We start from the raw sequence: 17,798 nt of genomic DNA, 5'->3' as shown, positions 1-17,798 counted from the left end.
GAAGTTCACCTTTCAGCACGACAACAAACTAAAGCATACCTCCAAATCAGCAAAATAATGGCTTCACCAGAAGAAGATCAAAGTTTGGGAATGGCCCAGCCAGAGCCCAGACCTGAATCCCATTGAAAATCTGTGGGGTGACCTGAAGAGGGCTGTACAAAGGAGATGCCCTTGCAATCTGACAGATTTGGGGCGCTTTTGCAAGGAAGAGTGGGCAACAATTGTCAAGTCAAGATGTGCCATGCTGATAGACTTCTACCCAAAAAGACTGAATGCTGTCATAAAGTCAAAGGGTAAATCAACAAAGTATTCGTTTAAGGGTGTGCATATTTATGCAACCACATTATTTTTGTTCTTTATTTTTATTTGTCCACCCTAAAAGATTTCAGTTAGTTTTTTAATACAATTGTACAGATTATAGGTGACATTAAAGTTGGAAACTTCTGAAATGATTTATCTTGGACTGATTTTTTGACATGTCAAAATACTGGCAGTTTAACAGGGGTGTGTAGACTTTTTATATCCACTGTATATATTTTGAACCTTATTAGACATCATTATTATAGTTAGGTGTATCATCTTTAAAAAGCAGGTTTTGTGGTGTAATAATGTTGAGTCTATTGAAGTGGGATCATTAATCTGAGTTTTTGGATATACATCTAACATTGTAATAGACCTCACTGTAGGATTTTAATAGAAGAGGGCTAAACTATCACTTTCTGTTCATGGTAAATAGATAAGTACATGCTTAATTCAGCATGTACTCTGCTCATCCAAACGGAGGAAACTCCGCATGATATCTCTTAGAACAATGACAGCAAGAAAGAGTTACCAAATACACATGCTTCCAGAAAATCATAGTTATCTACAATCTGCAGCTCAAAAATTCAGCTCCATTACCCATAAAAAAAAAGTAACAATTTTTCCCCTAATTGCTAAAGAGGGCGATTGGGCATGAATTACATCCTACTGATCTCATAATTCTACCTTAAATCTCAAAAAAGGCCCAAAAACAATGAAGTCTAAAAACATTCTTTACATTAGACTTTATTGTATAATCCCCTCACACAAAGTTATTGTAGATACTGTACGGAACATCCCTTGTTTTTATGGGATTTAACTCTAATGTGAAAAGCAGTTTATTCACAGCTCAGTAGACACTACAACCTCCAGGATCTTGGATTCTCCTACCTTGGCAGACAGACCCAATGGTTTGTTGGACAGGATCTCTGCTGCTGCTTCCCTGCAGCGGGTGGAAAGGTTGAGGATGGCAGCAGCTGCTGCTATGTGGGTGTCTTCACTACACTGACCATAGCTGTAAGAGCTGGCATGGCAGGGACTCTGTGTGTGGGCGCTAGGCAGTCGATTGGAAGATTTCACTGGACTTGTAAACTGTTTTGCTGTGAAAGAGAGATGTGATTACATGCATGCAACATATGATTTTCTTCATGGTAGAATAATTGAAAATTTGAACATAAATGTGAATTTTGCAATATATTTATTTACGGAACATAAAATGTATTCTTTTTTTGTTTTGTTTTCATTTTATGTCCAAATAGCTACATTGGCAGATTTATATAACCATCAAACATATGCGCTAAATTGTACAATAAAGCATTAATAGCTTTTTTAATATTATCTTTGTCCTAGGATACATCTGTGTTGATGACATATTGCAGTATTTTCCACAATTTCTAATATATCTACCTGTATATTGTTACACTGAGGTCTAGCATTCCTTTTTCATATGCCCTTTTAGCAAACTTTGAGTAATAGGTACCCCCTCTGTTATCCAGAACCGAGAGTACTGCAAAGTGCAGTGCTTTCTCTCGAGGACCGTAGCTTTCCATTGAAATTGATTGGTGAGATCTCCACTCAGTAAAAAAAAAAAAAAATTCACAGGAACCCTATACCCTTTGATTCAGCATACTTTGAAATGATTAGATTTTGCAAACAACCTATGTATAAATGTTGCGTTGGAAAGAAAGCAGTGGGAACTTTAGGGGGAAGATTTAGCTAATAGCTAAATAAAAAAAGAAAAAAGTCCTAGGTCAACAACCTAGGTTGAGGAGACTCTTGTGAAAAACTTCCAAATGCCAAAGTTCTCTTATAAATTATTGAACATTAACATTATATTAACATTGATACATGACTATGGACACAATTCAATATTTTACGTATTCATATGAACATCTTTTTTTCTTTCAATTTTTTTGTACCTTCTCCATTACTTGTCTCTTGGCTGTGAACAACTGTTGCAATAGTATGTTTCCCAAAGACTTGGGCATCAAAACTGGCATAGTCAAATGGAACTTTCCCAAATCTGTCATGCTCTTTAATTATTGTTGCTCGTGTTGTGGTAACTGGTGCACTTCCATAACTAAATTGCGTTACTTCAAGATGCTTGACACATGTTGCTCTGGAAAGTGTATGAAGACAAAAAATGCACAACAGTTAAGACTAAATTAATAATCTGCCTTATGTATTATAATTGTACCCAGATTCTAACCCACACCTCATAGTTCCAAGAATGACTATACCTGTGAATTGATTCAAGACTTGACCCACTACTACAAGAATATTGTTTGTCTTGTGTTTTTGAAAGCTTCTCAGCTGCAGCAATTGGACAACCTGAAAGACTTTAGTCAAAAATAAAAATGATAAAGAGGTGATTGATAAGACCATTCAGGTCAGTTTTAGACAGTCATAATGCGGCTGCATTTTAGCTTTTGCACTTACTCAGTGCTCAGTAAGTGCGGGTTCTATGAGTAGAGTTCCATGATGAACTAAGTTAGTTTCAGTAGAACCGCGAGAGGTCTGGGTGTTGCTACCATAATACAGTCGATATAATACGGTCGTCTGAATAAACCTAAGTGTGTATATTAACTTAACAACTCTTTATATTTACTAGAATGATATAGTCACCCTTTCTATAAAATATAATTGTAGAATATACTTAATTACAAACTTTACAGTTGGCATGGAATTTGCCATTTCCTCTTTTTGGACCACGTTATAATTTAAGACAAGCACTTTTATAAATAGAAGTGTCTAATAGAGTTTTACAATTAATGATTTGTATTATTGTCTAGGTTAGTGATGAGGGGGATTTACAGAACTTATGGGAGCTATGTAGTAGTTAGCAGTAATGTATGTGTCTATGGCAGATGGAACAATATTACATTGACCTGAGATTTTCATGTTATTGTATTCTATGGTATAGCTACTGTACAGTAGTTGTACATATGTGTATGTGATTGTGAGGTTTTTTTGATTGCCTAATTTACACGTTTATTATTTCTATAATCTACATGTTGGAATGTCTCCAAGATTATAAATTATTCAATGGAGTCACAATTTAAAACCTGTTCTCTTTGTATCATCTGGTTTTGAAATACATAACCCTTTCACAGTTTTAAATCACTATTTTAATTTAAATAAATCTGTGGCTTCAGTAAATTCAAAAATGCTTCCCAGCAAGCAGGCCATCTGCTCAACCCTGATTTGTTACAAAATGGTTTCTTTGTAGCCGGCAGCCTATTGCTTTATCCAAACAGTCATTTGTCCTGTCAATCATAGTTCAATCATTCAACAATTGTAAATCCAATGGTACCTTCTGTGTGTGTTGCGATTACTGTTAACATGTCCTCTTCCCATACATCCTGGTGTTGGACACTTGAGCACATTTTCATGCATGGCCAAAACTAATGAAATAAAAAAAAAAAAGTTTGGTTTACAAACTTTTTTACATAAGTTATAGGCCACTGAAATAGTTAATCAGTCAAGTAGTCGCTAGATTTGTAGCTTAGCTAATGGCTACCACTATACAAAATTAAGAGATATATTGAAGATTGTGATTTAACCCCCTGTATGTTCCAGTTTCGATATTAGGAATATTTCCTAGGTGCCCTAGAAACCATGGTGCACAAGATTATTATAATCCTGACTGCACAAGAAAAAATTGCAAAATCTGCTATATTTTGTGTTCTATATACAATAGTAACAGAAATGTGTGATATGTGTGGGGAAGATTATTACTGTGACCTAGTAATTCAGTTTATTTGCTTCAAGCATTATGAATAACCATGATTATCAAATTAAGTTAGACAATACGATGGTGGTTGTATTCTATAAGAATATTGTTTAACATTGTGATGATTTGAAACTATACTACAGTGTTCAGTCATGCATTGTATTTACATATCTCATTTTTATGTTTATTGAGTATTGATTTATCTTATACATTAATTGTTTTTACTAAATAGGAAAACATAGTTAATAGAAATAGGAATCTACAATATTTTGCTCTCCGTTCAACAGTCCATTAAGATCAATGTTACAATCATTGCATGCTAAAGAATATGGTATCTTCAAGCTCAGTACAAACTTGACAGTAATCAGAAGTTATGTCTGCAGTAAACTTGGTGTCACTGACTTTCTAAAGGCACTCGAACTTTATGAGGACACCCCGACAGACTGCGATGATGTGGATATAGTCCTGTAACGTGACCTGTGCCATCACAGCCTGGTATAGGACATTTGGTCTCACGTTTCTCGAGACGTGGAGAATCTGTAAGGAAAATGACCAAATATATTTAGGTTCTTTCCATACATTTCTGCATTTTACATAATTTACATAGAATTATTTCAGAGGCTTAGAAGATGTTTTCAACTTTGTGTCCACATTGCCAACAGATTAATCTATGATACAATATATACAGTACAATGTCACCGCATTATTCTTGGTTCATGAATGATCCCCATTGCTTCTTAGTTCCATACTAAATTCCAGATAAAAAACTTTCACTATTTATCCTGCTTATAAACAAAACAGTCCTTTAGTTTTACAAGGTAACATTTACTACAACATATCCTGCCAATTTTTTTTTATTGGCTTTGATGTGGCTTGGTGATAATTGAGTAGTTGTTGAAACATGTGCTTTCCCCATCCCACATGATGGATTTTATAGACACTCAAATAATTTCTTTAAGGTGTATTTTATCAGACTTTATTTCTGCCATGTAACATGTTTGTAGTCATTTTCCTACTTGATGTTGATTGCCTTAAATGATGTTGCCCTGTCTGAATCTGGGAAAAGAACCGCACAGCAATCACTTTTGTTTGATGCAAAGTCTGTCTTGATGAATCCGTCCCAATCCAACACATCATAGCAGCCAAAATGTAAAGACAGACATCAGCATATCCTTGTAGTATTTTATTAAAGGGTAAAACACCAGTAACAATGTTCCGACTTGAACAGAAGCCTTCTATGCAAGCCAAAACATAGTTACTGGTATTTTGCCACTTTGCCTAAATAAAATACTACAGGGATATGCTGATGTCTATCTCTACATATTGGCCCCTATCTGCATCTGTCATTAAAATGACATCACTACCTGTCTCATTGACCACAAAGTCTAGTCTCCTATTAGAATTATTGTGATCACAGACAATAAATCATACCAGGATCTGGGAGAGAATAGGGCAGTGAGGCGCCACCCAATAATTCAACAGTTATTGAAATGGCTCCCAATCCTGGGCTAATTTTGGAGGATGTGTACATGAACTAGAGGATGGGAGGCAGATAAGACAAAAGAGGTGAAAACTTGTATAGACCTGGAGTTTTTGTGAGGGAAGTAGGCTCTAAATGTTCAAATATTGTGAATAGTAGAAGATGCACATCTATTTCCAACCACATCACATCATTTACTGCAATTGTTACATGTTTGACTCGTTTTCTAACCTGAGAAAAGAAATATATATATATATATACATATATATATATATATATATACATATATATATATATATATATATATATATATATATATATATATATATATATAAATTTGTATTGCTTTACAAAGTAAAATTCACAGTATAAATCACAAAAAAGATACTTGAGTAAACATAGATACAAATCATTTTACATCATTGATTTTTATTTTTCAAATTTGTAAAAGTTGTCACGTTTTTCTTGTAGTACAAAGTATAGAAAGAGATTAAAACAAAACTGGATGAGCAGGGTAAGGATGACTAAAGTACAAGCAGAGAAATGACTGTAGTTTGCAATCCTTGGTTTAAAGAGGCTCTGTCATCAGATTATAAGTGCCCTATCGCCTACATAATCTGATTGGCGCTGTAATGTAGATAACAGCAGTGTTTTTTATTTTGAAAAACGATCATTTTTGTGCAAGTTATGAACAATTTGAGATTTATGCTAATTCGTTTCTTAATGCCCAACTGGGCGTTTTTTAACTTTTGACCAAGTGGGCATTGTAAAGAGAAGTGTATGATGCTGACTAATCAGAATCATACACTTCTCTCCATTCATGTCCATCTGTATTCACAGTACAGCGCGATCTCGCGAGATCACGCTATGCTGTCACATACACCTACTGAAGGATGCGATGTCTATTCACACTCCCGACACTTCGGTAACGTTTGTGTGTAACTTACTCACACAGCACATCGTGATCACACTGTGCTGTGTGAGTAAGTTCCAGAGAAACTTTACCGAAGTGTCAGGAGTGTTAATGCTGTTGGAATGCAATAACTTTTTCATATGCACAAGTTGTATTAGCTAGTAATATGACCTCATTATTATGTGGTTAATCTGGTTTCTTCCAGTGTATGCTTAAAACTAGTTTAGTTAATATTTGGAGATGGGCAATTACAGTCTTGTGTCTATAAGCGAAGATATCTATCACAATAAAAAATGGGGCTAAGTCTGACATTAGAGACAAATGTTGTTTTGTAAGGTTTTTTTAGACTTTTATTCATTGCGTGCCAGAGGGGTTGAATTAAGCTACACTTCCATAGCATGTGGAAGAGTGATCCTATTTGACCATAGTTTTTTCAACAGGTCAACCAGTACCTTCAGGGCTGATACTTGGTGGCTGAATTGATAGGTGGGCTCCAATAAGGCTGTTATTTGGTAGCCACACTGACAATTGTGCTTCAGCAGCACTGGTACTGCTTACTTTGAATCAGGTGCAGGTGATAAGGACTGCAGAGTCTACAAAAACAGTCCAGTGTTTGTGCGTTCATGAGTGGGGTCATAGATCTCGACTCCTACTACCAACATTCACTATTGCATATGAGTGGGGTCATAGATCTCTACTCGTACTACCAACATCTACTATTGCATATATAATTATTTAAAAAAACTTCTATTAAAGAAGAAACATATAAAAATATCAAATATACTAAAAATATTAAAAATAAAAACAAACAAATTAGATAGGCAATAGTTATCTGTGGAGTACACATAATATTCGTCTACCAAATTACTTTAATTAAAAGTGTCAATGTGAAGTGCAAAAGCACTAGACAAATGAATATTGATACATTTGTATCACCATTTAGTTCATGCAGATACATTCAATGAACCAAATATAAATGGTTATATGGTAACCGGGTGTAACAATATCCCTAATGGTTTAAAGTCAGTGAAAAAATACAACTAGGGTTGATATTAGGGCTTCTTAGCTCTCTCTTTTGCAGAAAGTCACGGATTTGTAGGAAATTATAAAAGTCCCTGTTAGGTATTTGGTATTCTTGCTGCAAGACGTAGGTAAGGACACCGAAATAGTGATCAATAGGTGTAGAAATTTTGGTAGTAGAAGCATCTTAAAGCTATACATCAGAACCATCAAAGTAGATGCTTAAAGTAGTCAAGTGCTTATCTTTTATAATTTCATATAGCAGTGAAGGGACATTTTTTGGTATATTTTACTAGTGGGATAGGTAAGTTTAATTCCTAAGTAAGTAATTTCCATTTCTTGCTGGTCTAATGAATATTGTGACTTAAAATTTTGCAGGTGACAAGGGAGATATGAAAAAAGTAATCTAGAAATAATACAATATCTTACTTTTGCTGGTGTATATTTGCCGCCCAACTCCATCTATTACTTTAGTTTGTCTTCTGTCTCTTGCTAGATGTTCCAACAAAAACATGTCAAGTTCTTTGTAGGTGCTATGGAACATGTGACCTTGCTCTGCCTGTAAGGTTATCGCTTGTTCCAACAGGCTCAAATTCCCTTTTGTTTTATCCAAATCCACTGATTCCTCTGTTATAATTGAGAGGCATTTATCATCTTCCTCACTTTCAGGAATCTGCTGTTGACTTCTTTCATCATGTTCTGATATTCCCACCACTGAGTTATTTTCGGTTTCCACAACTTTTCCTTGACTAATATCCATTTCACCTTTCTGCGTAATTGTGTTACTGAACCTGTCAGGTATTTGGTCCTTTGAATTTATATCATCTGAGTAACTGGAAGAACTATCCCATCCATTTTCAGGTATTGCAGGATTACCATTGTCATCAGAAGAAAATGTTGGCAAGTCTTTTTGTTTGGAGGACTGAATACAATATGTTTCTCCATGATCTCTAATGGCTTTTGCAGATTGAATTACACTTCTGGTTGGGCTGGCTGTCACTGTATAAAAAATAGTGTCTTTTCCTGACCTTCCCATTTCTGGTGGATCAGTAATATCATCTTCATAGCTGCACTTTTCCTTTGTAGTATGTGTTGTCATGCCAGATGACTGAACAATTATTGTACCTATGAAAACACAGAAATCGTATTAAAACAAAGGCCAAAAAGTTTCTACCTCATACATTAAGTTTGAACCTGTTCATAAACAGCAAGGTAATAATTTGTTTATTATTGACCTTTTATGTATTTTTAAAAGAATGGAATTGTAATTCATGCATTAATACAGTATAATTCACTGACCTGAAATTAGAATGTTGATCATGGTTTAGATGTGTTAAAAGTTTGTCAACCATTTCAAATGGCAACCAGCAGAACTTCCAATGCAGCTCTGGGATATAATATTGGCTTTACAGTCCTCAAGACCAGTACAAATAGGTAATGCAATATATTTACAATGTTACCTAACTAAAATATAAATATATACATTTGAGACTACATTGAAAATACTATTAGGATTATGTTTTCATTTCAACCTGTAATGATTAAGAATTTGGAAACATTTAAAACAGAAAAGTTCTGAAAAGTAAAATGAAGTAATACTCAACATACTGCACTATTTCTAGGTCAAATGTAAGCTAATTTACCATTATATGTCTTGGTACAAAAAGATCAGATTTCCTTGAATCTAGAGCACATGTTCAGACAACTCTTTGGTGGATATGATCTACTTATAAGTGACTTGTTTAAAAGGTCACTAACCTTTCAACCGACTTTGCATAAAACAATAGTACAAGCGAATATAATAAACTTTGTAATATATTTTAACTGGTTCCCGACCGCTGGCTGTGTTTTTACGGCCAGCGGTCAGGGTCCTTAAAACCCGCGCCATAGATTTTTTACGGCTCGGGTTTTATCTTGCTGCCCGAGCGATCGGGCAGCTGAATGTCAGGTCTCCGGCTGTTAGTGACTGCCGGGGACCCTGAGGAGAGGATAGAAGCAGCTTTTGCTGCTTCTGTCTTCTCCAATCTCTTTTACACAGCGCTCAATGTACGCTGTGTATAGGAATAGAGGCAGCGGCCGCACCGCTGTCTCTATTGTTCCCGGTGTTCATGTGACTGGTCACATGATCGCTGGGTGCCGTTACTGACAGACTGCTGCTGGGTCTAACTAGACCCAGCACAGCCCTATTAGTGACAATTGTCACTATGAGAGGGCTGATTTCCCCTGTAACTGGGGCTGCTGTGCAGCTCCAGTTACAGTGGAAAAACATGGTATAAAAGAAAGAAAATAATATATATAAAGTTCCCCAAAGGTCTTTTTTGACCTTTGAGGGACAGACCATAATAAAAAATAAATAAAAGTAAAGTAAACTGCAAAAAAAACGTTTCCCCCCGCCAATCATTGTCGTAACGATAGCGCTGACCGAATTACCCTAATATAGACATGTAATATATTAAAATTTACGGTAGACAATGACGATCACAAATAAAAGGTCTATTTTAGGGTAAAACTATGTTATTACCCCAAAAAATAGCTTTAAAGTAAAAAAGCTTATTTTTTTTACTATTATTTTCAAACTTTAATAATAAAAATTCTGAAATAGCAAAAAGGATGTGTATAAAAAAGAAACCTGCATTGTCTATGGGAAAAAACATCACAAAAATCACGTAGTTAGCACAACAAATAAAAAAGTTATAGCCATTTAACTAACACGTGCTAAGAAGGGCTAAACGGTGTCTGGTCCTGAAGGCTCAAAATAGCCCGGTCCTGAACTGCCCCCCTCCTCCTAACTAAATCCATTATGAGAGATCAGATCGATTCTCAGCTCACAGAAGGATCAGGCTACATGCTGCTCCATGAAATCTATGGAGAGGTGGGGGGCAAGATCAGACTGAGAGAGAGGCAGAGGCGCTGCATCAGCTTTTAGTAAGTATTATATCTAATCCCAGTGCTAGATTCACAGCTACACTGCTCATTAGTGTTGTACATTGACCTCCATGCTGCTGCAGCTTTTATATATCTATATATATATATATATATATATATATATATATATATATATATATATATATATATATATATAAAATAGATAGAGCTAGGACAGCAGGATGTGTTCTCTCTATGTGTGTGTGCTATGTATGAGATACATAATAGCAGTTAGGGCTATCTCAGGGCAAACTAAGAATTAGAGATAGAGCCTACAGAGGGTAAAACTGCAAAAAAATGCAGAATACAATACAGATAATGGCCAGAAATATTGTTCAAGGGGTTTTCCAGTCCCTAAAATTTTACGGATGGCACCAGTTTTCTCTCCCTGAAACAGTATATTTTTCAGGCTATGGACGGCGGTCAACTTTTTCTTCTGTTGTGTCTGACTCAGGCAAAAAGGAACTGGTCAGATACAATTCTGAAATTTATGTAGACATTTCAAATCTTCTACTTTTCACTCAAATTTTCATATTGATATTTCATATGAACCAAACCAGTCACTTTATAGGAGGTCAAGTATTATTGAAACTACTCTTCTATGTTTGTACTTGATTAATATTAAATGTAATGGAGATACAATTCTTGAATTCTGAATTACCAATTTACCTATATATATGTCCTAAAATATTTTCCCCCGCTATTCATATAATACGCTACCAATAAAAATGCAGTATTTAGCCCCTAGATAATGAGTCTTCTCCTGTGGCTTAATTTAAAACCAATGATTTTGTTTAGGTGATATGTGAAAATGCACAATACACTCGCTAACCGGAATCCCACTCCAGTAAATCTAACTCTGTGAAACAGACCAGTCTTTAAAGTGGCTTTCACGGCTGGGGAGGAAAACAGCACTACATTAATGACACACAATCCCATTGCTTACTGCAGAGTCTTTCATGCTGCAATTTCAATTCCTAAACCTTTGTTTTCATTACATTTCTGTTAAAGTTCCACAGCCAGGAAACTTTAAAAAATATCTCTATTTGTGTTAATTATCATGTATCTGTCAAAACGACAATATGAACTAGAAAAATTGAGAAAAGCAGCAGGTTGTAGAAGCCGGATGAGAGGGTATAATGATAGTAGACAATGCTGCTTTTATGCTCCACTGCAATCCTTATAAACAGCGCCACAGACAAGGGCACTCACAAAAAAAAGTCTACATTATGTATCTTTCTTGTAATTATCCCCCTAAAATCAACACTGGACTGCCAGGATCAAGTAAATATTGTCATAGTAACTAAAAGCATTTTTGGAAGAAGTCACAACACTAGCCCTTTTAATAACTTTGATTATAGATGGCGTTCTTTTGTTTGGATCTATTCACTCTAAACTGAAAAATGTAACATTTTACATACTAGAAAATAGGCTGCATAAAAAGCCACATATCATTTCACACAATTGCCTATCATCTCCTGATTTCACATCCAACAAACGCTAGTTTTAAATAATAAATTAAACATAGTCTAAAATGCAAATTAAGTTTTTCTCAATAACACTGCTAGCTATTGAGAGATGGTGTAAAGGGTTATGATAATTTTAAAGTATTATGAACTGAAGAAAACAAATAAAAAGCATTTTCAGTGAATATGCTCAATTCATTGAACTATTCTCTCAATCCACTTAACTACCCACATGTGTACAATAATGATTTATAGACATTATGCCTAATTATGCATATTTGGGCTGTGTTAAAGTGCCTAACAAAAGCTCTAGAAAGCAACAATTACCTCTGTTGCTTAGTTACATAGTTTAAAATATTCCTATTAAGTGCAGATTACAGGGGGGTAGAAAAGCACATGTGCGGCCCAATGCATTTCACTTTTCTGATGCCAAACTGTTAGCATTTTGGGACGTTTCCAACTTACCTAATGTTTGGTTCAACTGTTTGTTATGTGTTAAAAGAAAAATATTTATTAATTATAGTTAAGAAAATAGGATTCATACCGTGAATGATGATTTGGATTTTGCGAAAAGAGGTTTTAGTCCAACCAAGTAGTTCTCACTTTTAAAGAAATCATGCTGTTCTACATCCCTTGTAAGCTGAATACAAAATTTGGCATGCTGATGAAATAAGGGATAACAAACAAGTCCATTTTTTTAATTCTTCATTTTCTCTCCAGTTGGAAAATTGTGGTCTATCATTAGACTCTTCTATATTTCCGCATTTATAGTTTTAGCTTCCAAAATGATTGCAGCAATAAATTTCTTTTCATATGAAATTATTACACATATACAAAATACAAAATGCATAATGTATTATATGGTATCATAAAGGAATTTTAATTATAAAGCATTAAGGATTCCTACACACTGGGAAGGGGCATATAACAAATAAGTTCTAGTCTATCCGCTTTATTATTATTCTTATGTCCACTGTGTGATCTACTATTTACATGACTTTTTGCTTCTAGTCTATTCCCATAGGAATTGAATCTGTTGAGTTACCCAGGGAGCATCTGTGTGTATTTAACTTCAATGTCCATGCAACAAAAAAAAAAAAAGAAGTGGGGTCTGTATATTTGAAATCAAAGTGAAGAATCATAAGTAAACTGAGCTTCATATTTACAAAAGAACACCCTTGGGCTTCTGCACGTTTGAGGCAAAAATACTTTCATAGATCACAGGCCATTTCCAACACATCTATAGCCCATGTAAACACCTTTTAAATATGTATCTGTTGCTAATAGAGCACTTCCATACTTATGTTTACGGGCCTGAAAATGGTGGAACATGAGGCATGCTCCTTCCAGTATGGCAATTGAACTATGATTATATACCAGATAAGGAGAAATTCGGGACCTTCAGGTTCAAGATTAAAAGGTATTTAATGACAATTTTGGCTAAGTACAGATTGTGACATTTCTAAACTTTGTAGCAATGGTAATTGCACCTGTGGAGGAAACCTACCATTCATTTTCAACCTTTCTATTTCATCAGGAATTTTCCCTTCCTCTTTTGAGCATACTTTGGTTAACCTAATTTTCAAGAAATCCACTTTTCACCCTTCCTTTCCTGTTAACTTCCTGATTCCAACCCTTACTTTCTAAACTACTTGAACAAATAGTGTATGTTTATCTGGTCAACTATCTCCATGCTAACTCTTTGAGAAACCCCTTCAAACTGGTTTCTGTGCTTAGCCATGTACTTAAAGGGGTTGTCCAACGACAGAAAATGTTGCTAATTGGTTAGGAAATGTAAAATGGAAACACTTACTAACATACTTTCACTTTCAAAACTGTAAGTATCTCCAGATTTCCCTGTCCTGTGATTAGCGTCGGACTGGCGTTCCTTGGGCTTATCAGAGGGAATGATTCTGAGGGCCCACTATCTTTACAGAATATGTGCATATCAGCTTGCTATCATTGTACACATAAGACATAGTGTCAATAAGGTCTAATAGGTCACTTGCGAATCACCCATAAGAAATAGACCCCAGTGGCAATTTATTGGCTTCTAAGTCTGCTCCAAAATGGCACATTTCGTTCCTTTAACTGGTCTTCCCTCAGCTCCTCATCTGACAAATCTGTTCATCCAGCACATTTTTCATCTGCACGGACTACCCTTTCATATTGTATCTGATCGGGGTGTACAGTTCACGTCCAAATTCTGGAGAGCCCTATGTAGTCTGTTAGATGTGAAGCTAAACTTTTCTCCTGCTTATCACCCATTGTCTAATGGTCTAGTGGAAAGGATCAATCAAATAAAGGAAAATTATCTTCGTCATTTTGTTTCTGTTCAACATGACAATTGGGTACCGCTCCATCCTTTGGCAGAATTCTCATCTAATAACCATGCAAGGTTGTCTACTGCTTCTGCTTCATTCTTCATTGTATACAGTCAGCATCCACGAGTTGCTCTTCTTGTGCCAGCTATGTCTCAAGTGCCTGTAGCCAATTCTTCCTTTGGGACTTTTTTTTTCACATTTGGCAGCAAACCAAGTCCTCGATTCTTCAGGCAGTTGATTGCATGAAAAAATATGCTGATAGGAAAAGAAAAGTTCCTCCTCAGTTTTTCCCCCTGGAGTCAAGGTCTGGCTGTCTTCTAAAAACATTAGTCTTAAGATCCCTTCCCAGAAATTCGCTCCCAAGTTCCTCGGCCCCTTTGAGGTTTTACAAGAAATAAACCCAGTGTCCTATAAGTTTCGGCTGCCTCCTACTTCAGAAATCCCAATTCGTTCCATGTGTCCCTCCTAAAGCCTGTGGTCCTGAACCGCTAAAGTAAATCTCCTGGCTCTACAGTTGTTCCCAGCGGTTCTTCTGACGTATTTGAGGTAAAGGAGATCCTGGACTACAAGAGGGTAAGAGCAAAGACTTTCTATCTGGTGGAGTGGAAAGGGTTTGATCCTGAGGAGACATCCTGGAAGCCAGAAGAGAACATTAATGCCCCAACTCTCATCAACAAGTTTCTCCTGGACCTAAGAAGATGGAGCGTAAGGGAGGTAAGCGTACTGTTGTGCCCACGGTTGCTGACCTCCAACATGTTGTACTCACCGGCAGACGCAACCGCAGGACACTTGGAGTTTGCCAGCCTCTCCCTCCCCAAGACGCCAGCACACGCGGCTGCACTGCTCCACTGTCTCCCCTAGGGTACATATATATATGTATATATGTGTGTGTCATAGATATAGGAAATCAGGATTCTCCTCTTCTCTATGTGCCGTGTATAGCATCAATTATAGAAGTTAGGCTCTGCACACTAGCTCAGAGAAAATTTAGAATTAGAAGTAGAGCCTGCAGAGGGGAAAACTGCTAAAAATTGCAGAATACAAGTCATATAATTGACAGAAATACTGTTATTCCTCAAAGTCATCTGAAAAATTACGTACGCTTTAACAGTTGATCACTCCCTACTCCTGCACACTCTCCAATCATTGGCTTAAAGGTCACCGTTCTCTTTTAATTCTTTTGTTTTCTGTCTAGATTCCCCAGGGTTAATTGTTGGGCCCCTTCATATTTCACATAACTCAATCCTAGTTGGACACACTGTCGGGTTTGGTTACCAATTCCATATTTATTCGGATGACACCTAACTATGCACATGGTACCATGACATTTCTGCCGCTCTCCTGAAAACACCAGTGTCAATCTTTTGGCTGTCTCTGATGCTATGTCCTCTTTATATCTTAAACTTAGTTCTTCTAAAGCTGAGGTCCTTTTCATTCCACTATTGGTTTTCCTACACTCATCCCTATTTATAACACTACCATTATTTTTAGATTCCAACCAACATATCTTGGAGTTACATTTGCATTGATCTGTCCTTTCTTAAGACCCCTTTACATTGCCAATTATCGGGCAGTAATCAGCAGATCATATCTTTTAGGCGGCCAAAAAAACGCTCGCTAGTCGGCTGCACATCTCCCTTTGCAAATATTGGATGTGCTGCTGACAAGATGCAAATATATGAGATCGAATGATCACATTATTAGTCAGTCGTCCTCCATACATTGCGATCATCGATCCATGTAAATGGAGCTAAACGAGCACCGATTGACTGGGTGTATTGTCAATCAAGATTTGTTACCGGCCAGGAAATCTTGCCACGTAAAAGCACCTTTACTCACATTCAGTTATTTGCTAAATACTATCGTGTTCACCTAAAGATCATCTTGCACAACTATCTATACATCACTTGACACTGCTAAAACACTTGCACAGGCCCTAGTTATTTCTCTACTGGATTTTTATAATTCTTCACTAACTGATAATCTGTTAAACAAACTGACTCCATTCCAGTTCATTATGAAAAGAGATAAGCACATTTCCTGAAATTCGTTTCGGTCCGATATGGTCAAACCAGCCGTGAGAGTAGATTCGGTTCGAATTAATACATCATGAATCTTTACTGGCCCGGATTGGCCTAAAAAGTCTTCTATGACACTAGGTCTTTTAGGACTGTATCCAATCCCTTTCAAGTTTTTTAGCGCCAAGATAGCATTAGTAATGTCAAAGTGACAGCAACAAATATGGCTATGGGTAAATGAATGGTAGCTAGTGGTAACAAACAGCCTGTTTAAAAACACACGGCACTATCAGATTTAAAAATAAAAATAAAAAAAACGGTTACAAAATTATCCCTTTTTGGTTGCATATGCTTGCTAGTGTGTATACAGACACAGTGGTATTGGAAGAAGAAATGGCTTTTTAATAAGCGGCCCAGAAATTATCAGTTTCAAGGATTGCTATGATTAGATATAGCTTGCACAAATACAATATATTTAGAAAGTTTTCCGACCCTTTACATCATTCGGCATTCACTACCCGCTAATGCCAAAGTGAAAACAGAATGTTAGTCATCTTTGCTAATTTATTGAAAAGTTAAAACTAAAATATTGCATTGACATAAGTATTCAGCCCCTTTACTCAGTACTTAGTTGAAACACTTTTGGCAGCGATAACAGCCTCCAGGTCTTCGTGGGTATAATGCCACAAGGTTTGCACACCTGGATTTTGGGATTTTCTGCTATTCTTCTCTGCAGATCCTCTCAAGCTCTGTCAGGTTGGATGGGGACCATCGGTGGACAGTCATTTCCATGTCTCTCCAAAGATGTTCGTTTGGGTTCAAGTCAGTGCTCTGGCTAGGCCACTCAAGGACATTCACAGAGTTGTCCCTAAGCCTCTTCCTCAATTTAAGAATTATGGAGGCCATTGTGTTCTTTGGAACTTTCAGTGCAGCAGAATATTTTTTGTACCCTTCTCCAGATCTGTGCCTTTACACAATCCTGTCTCTGAGCTCTACAGGTAGTTCTTTCCTCCTCATGGCTTGGTTTTTGCGCTGATATGCATTGCCAGCTGTGCGACCTTATATAGGCAGGGGTGTGTCTTTCCATATCATGTCCAATCAAATTAATTTACCCCAGGTGGACTCCATTCAAGGTGTAGAAACATTTCAAAGATTATCTAGACAAATGGGAGGCCCCCAGAGCTAAATTTCTAGTGTCATAGCACAGGGTCTGAATATTTATGTCCATGCGAAATTTGAGTTTTCCATTTTTAATACATTTGCAAACATTTCTAAAATTCAGTTTTCACTTTGTCATTATGGGGTTTTTGAGTGCAGAATGATGGGGAAAAAACGCAACTTTTTTTTTATTTTAGCTCAAGGCCTCAGCATAACAAAATGTGAAAAAAGTGAAAGGGTCTGAAGACTTTCCGAATGCACTGTAATTATAAAACTTGTTATACATATTGCTGAATCATTTAAAAATACGTAGTTACAACTTGTAATACTAGTGAAATATTATTATTTATGTGGGCCCTTGGACGACACAGACTTAGTAGGGCCCTTGGACGACACAGACTTAGTAGGCCCCTTTGCGGGGGAACTCACTGCGGCAGTAAAATGGCAGAAAACGTTACTTT

The 17,798-nt window shown here is 36.4% G+C and overlaps 1 protein-coding gene across 4 annotated transcripts in view; it reads right to left on the bottom strand.

Moving 5' to 3' along the window:
* ST18 (ST18 C2H2C-type zinc finger transcription factor) overlaps window positions 1-17,798 on the bottom strand; it is a 277,907-nt gene that overhangs the window by 85,289 nt on the left and 174,820 nt on the right. For all 4 annotated transcript variants that reach the window (XM_075826255.1, XM_075826253.1, XM_075826256.1 and 1 more), the window contains exons 5-10: window positions 7,876-8,571; window positions 4,436-4,570; window positions 3,614-3,704; window positions 2,541-2,639; window positions 2,220-2,419; window positions 1,192-1,400 (exon numbers count right to left, since the gene is read on the bottom strand). In XM_075826255.1, the coding sequence (XP_075682370.1) occupies window positions 1,192-1,400; window positions 2,220-2,419; window positions 2,541-2,639; window positions 3,614-3,704; window positions 4,436-4,570; window positions 7,876-8,571 (1,430 nt within the window). The remainder of the gene's footprint in view (window positions 1-1,191; window positions 1,401-2,219; window positions 2,420-2,540; window positions 2,640-3,613; window positions 3,705-4,435; window positions 4,571-7,875; window positions 8,572-17,798) is intronic.

The sequence above is a fragment of the Rhinoderma darwinii genome, chromosome 5 (assembly GCF_050947455.1).
Source record: "Rhinoderma darwinii isolate aRhiDar2 chromosome 5, aRhiDar2.hap1, whole genome shotgun sequence".
Classification (NCBI taxonomy): Eukaryota; Metazoa; Chordata; class Amphibia; order Anura; family Rhinodermatidae; genus Rhinoderma; species Rhinoderma darwinii.
The sequence above is the reverse complement of the archived record's forward strand: the minus strand, read 5'-3'. Positions and strand labels throughout refer to the sequence as shown.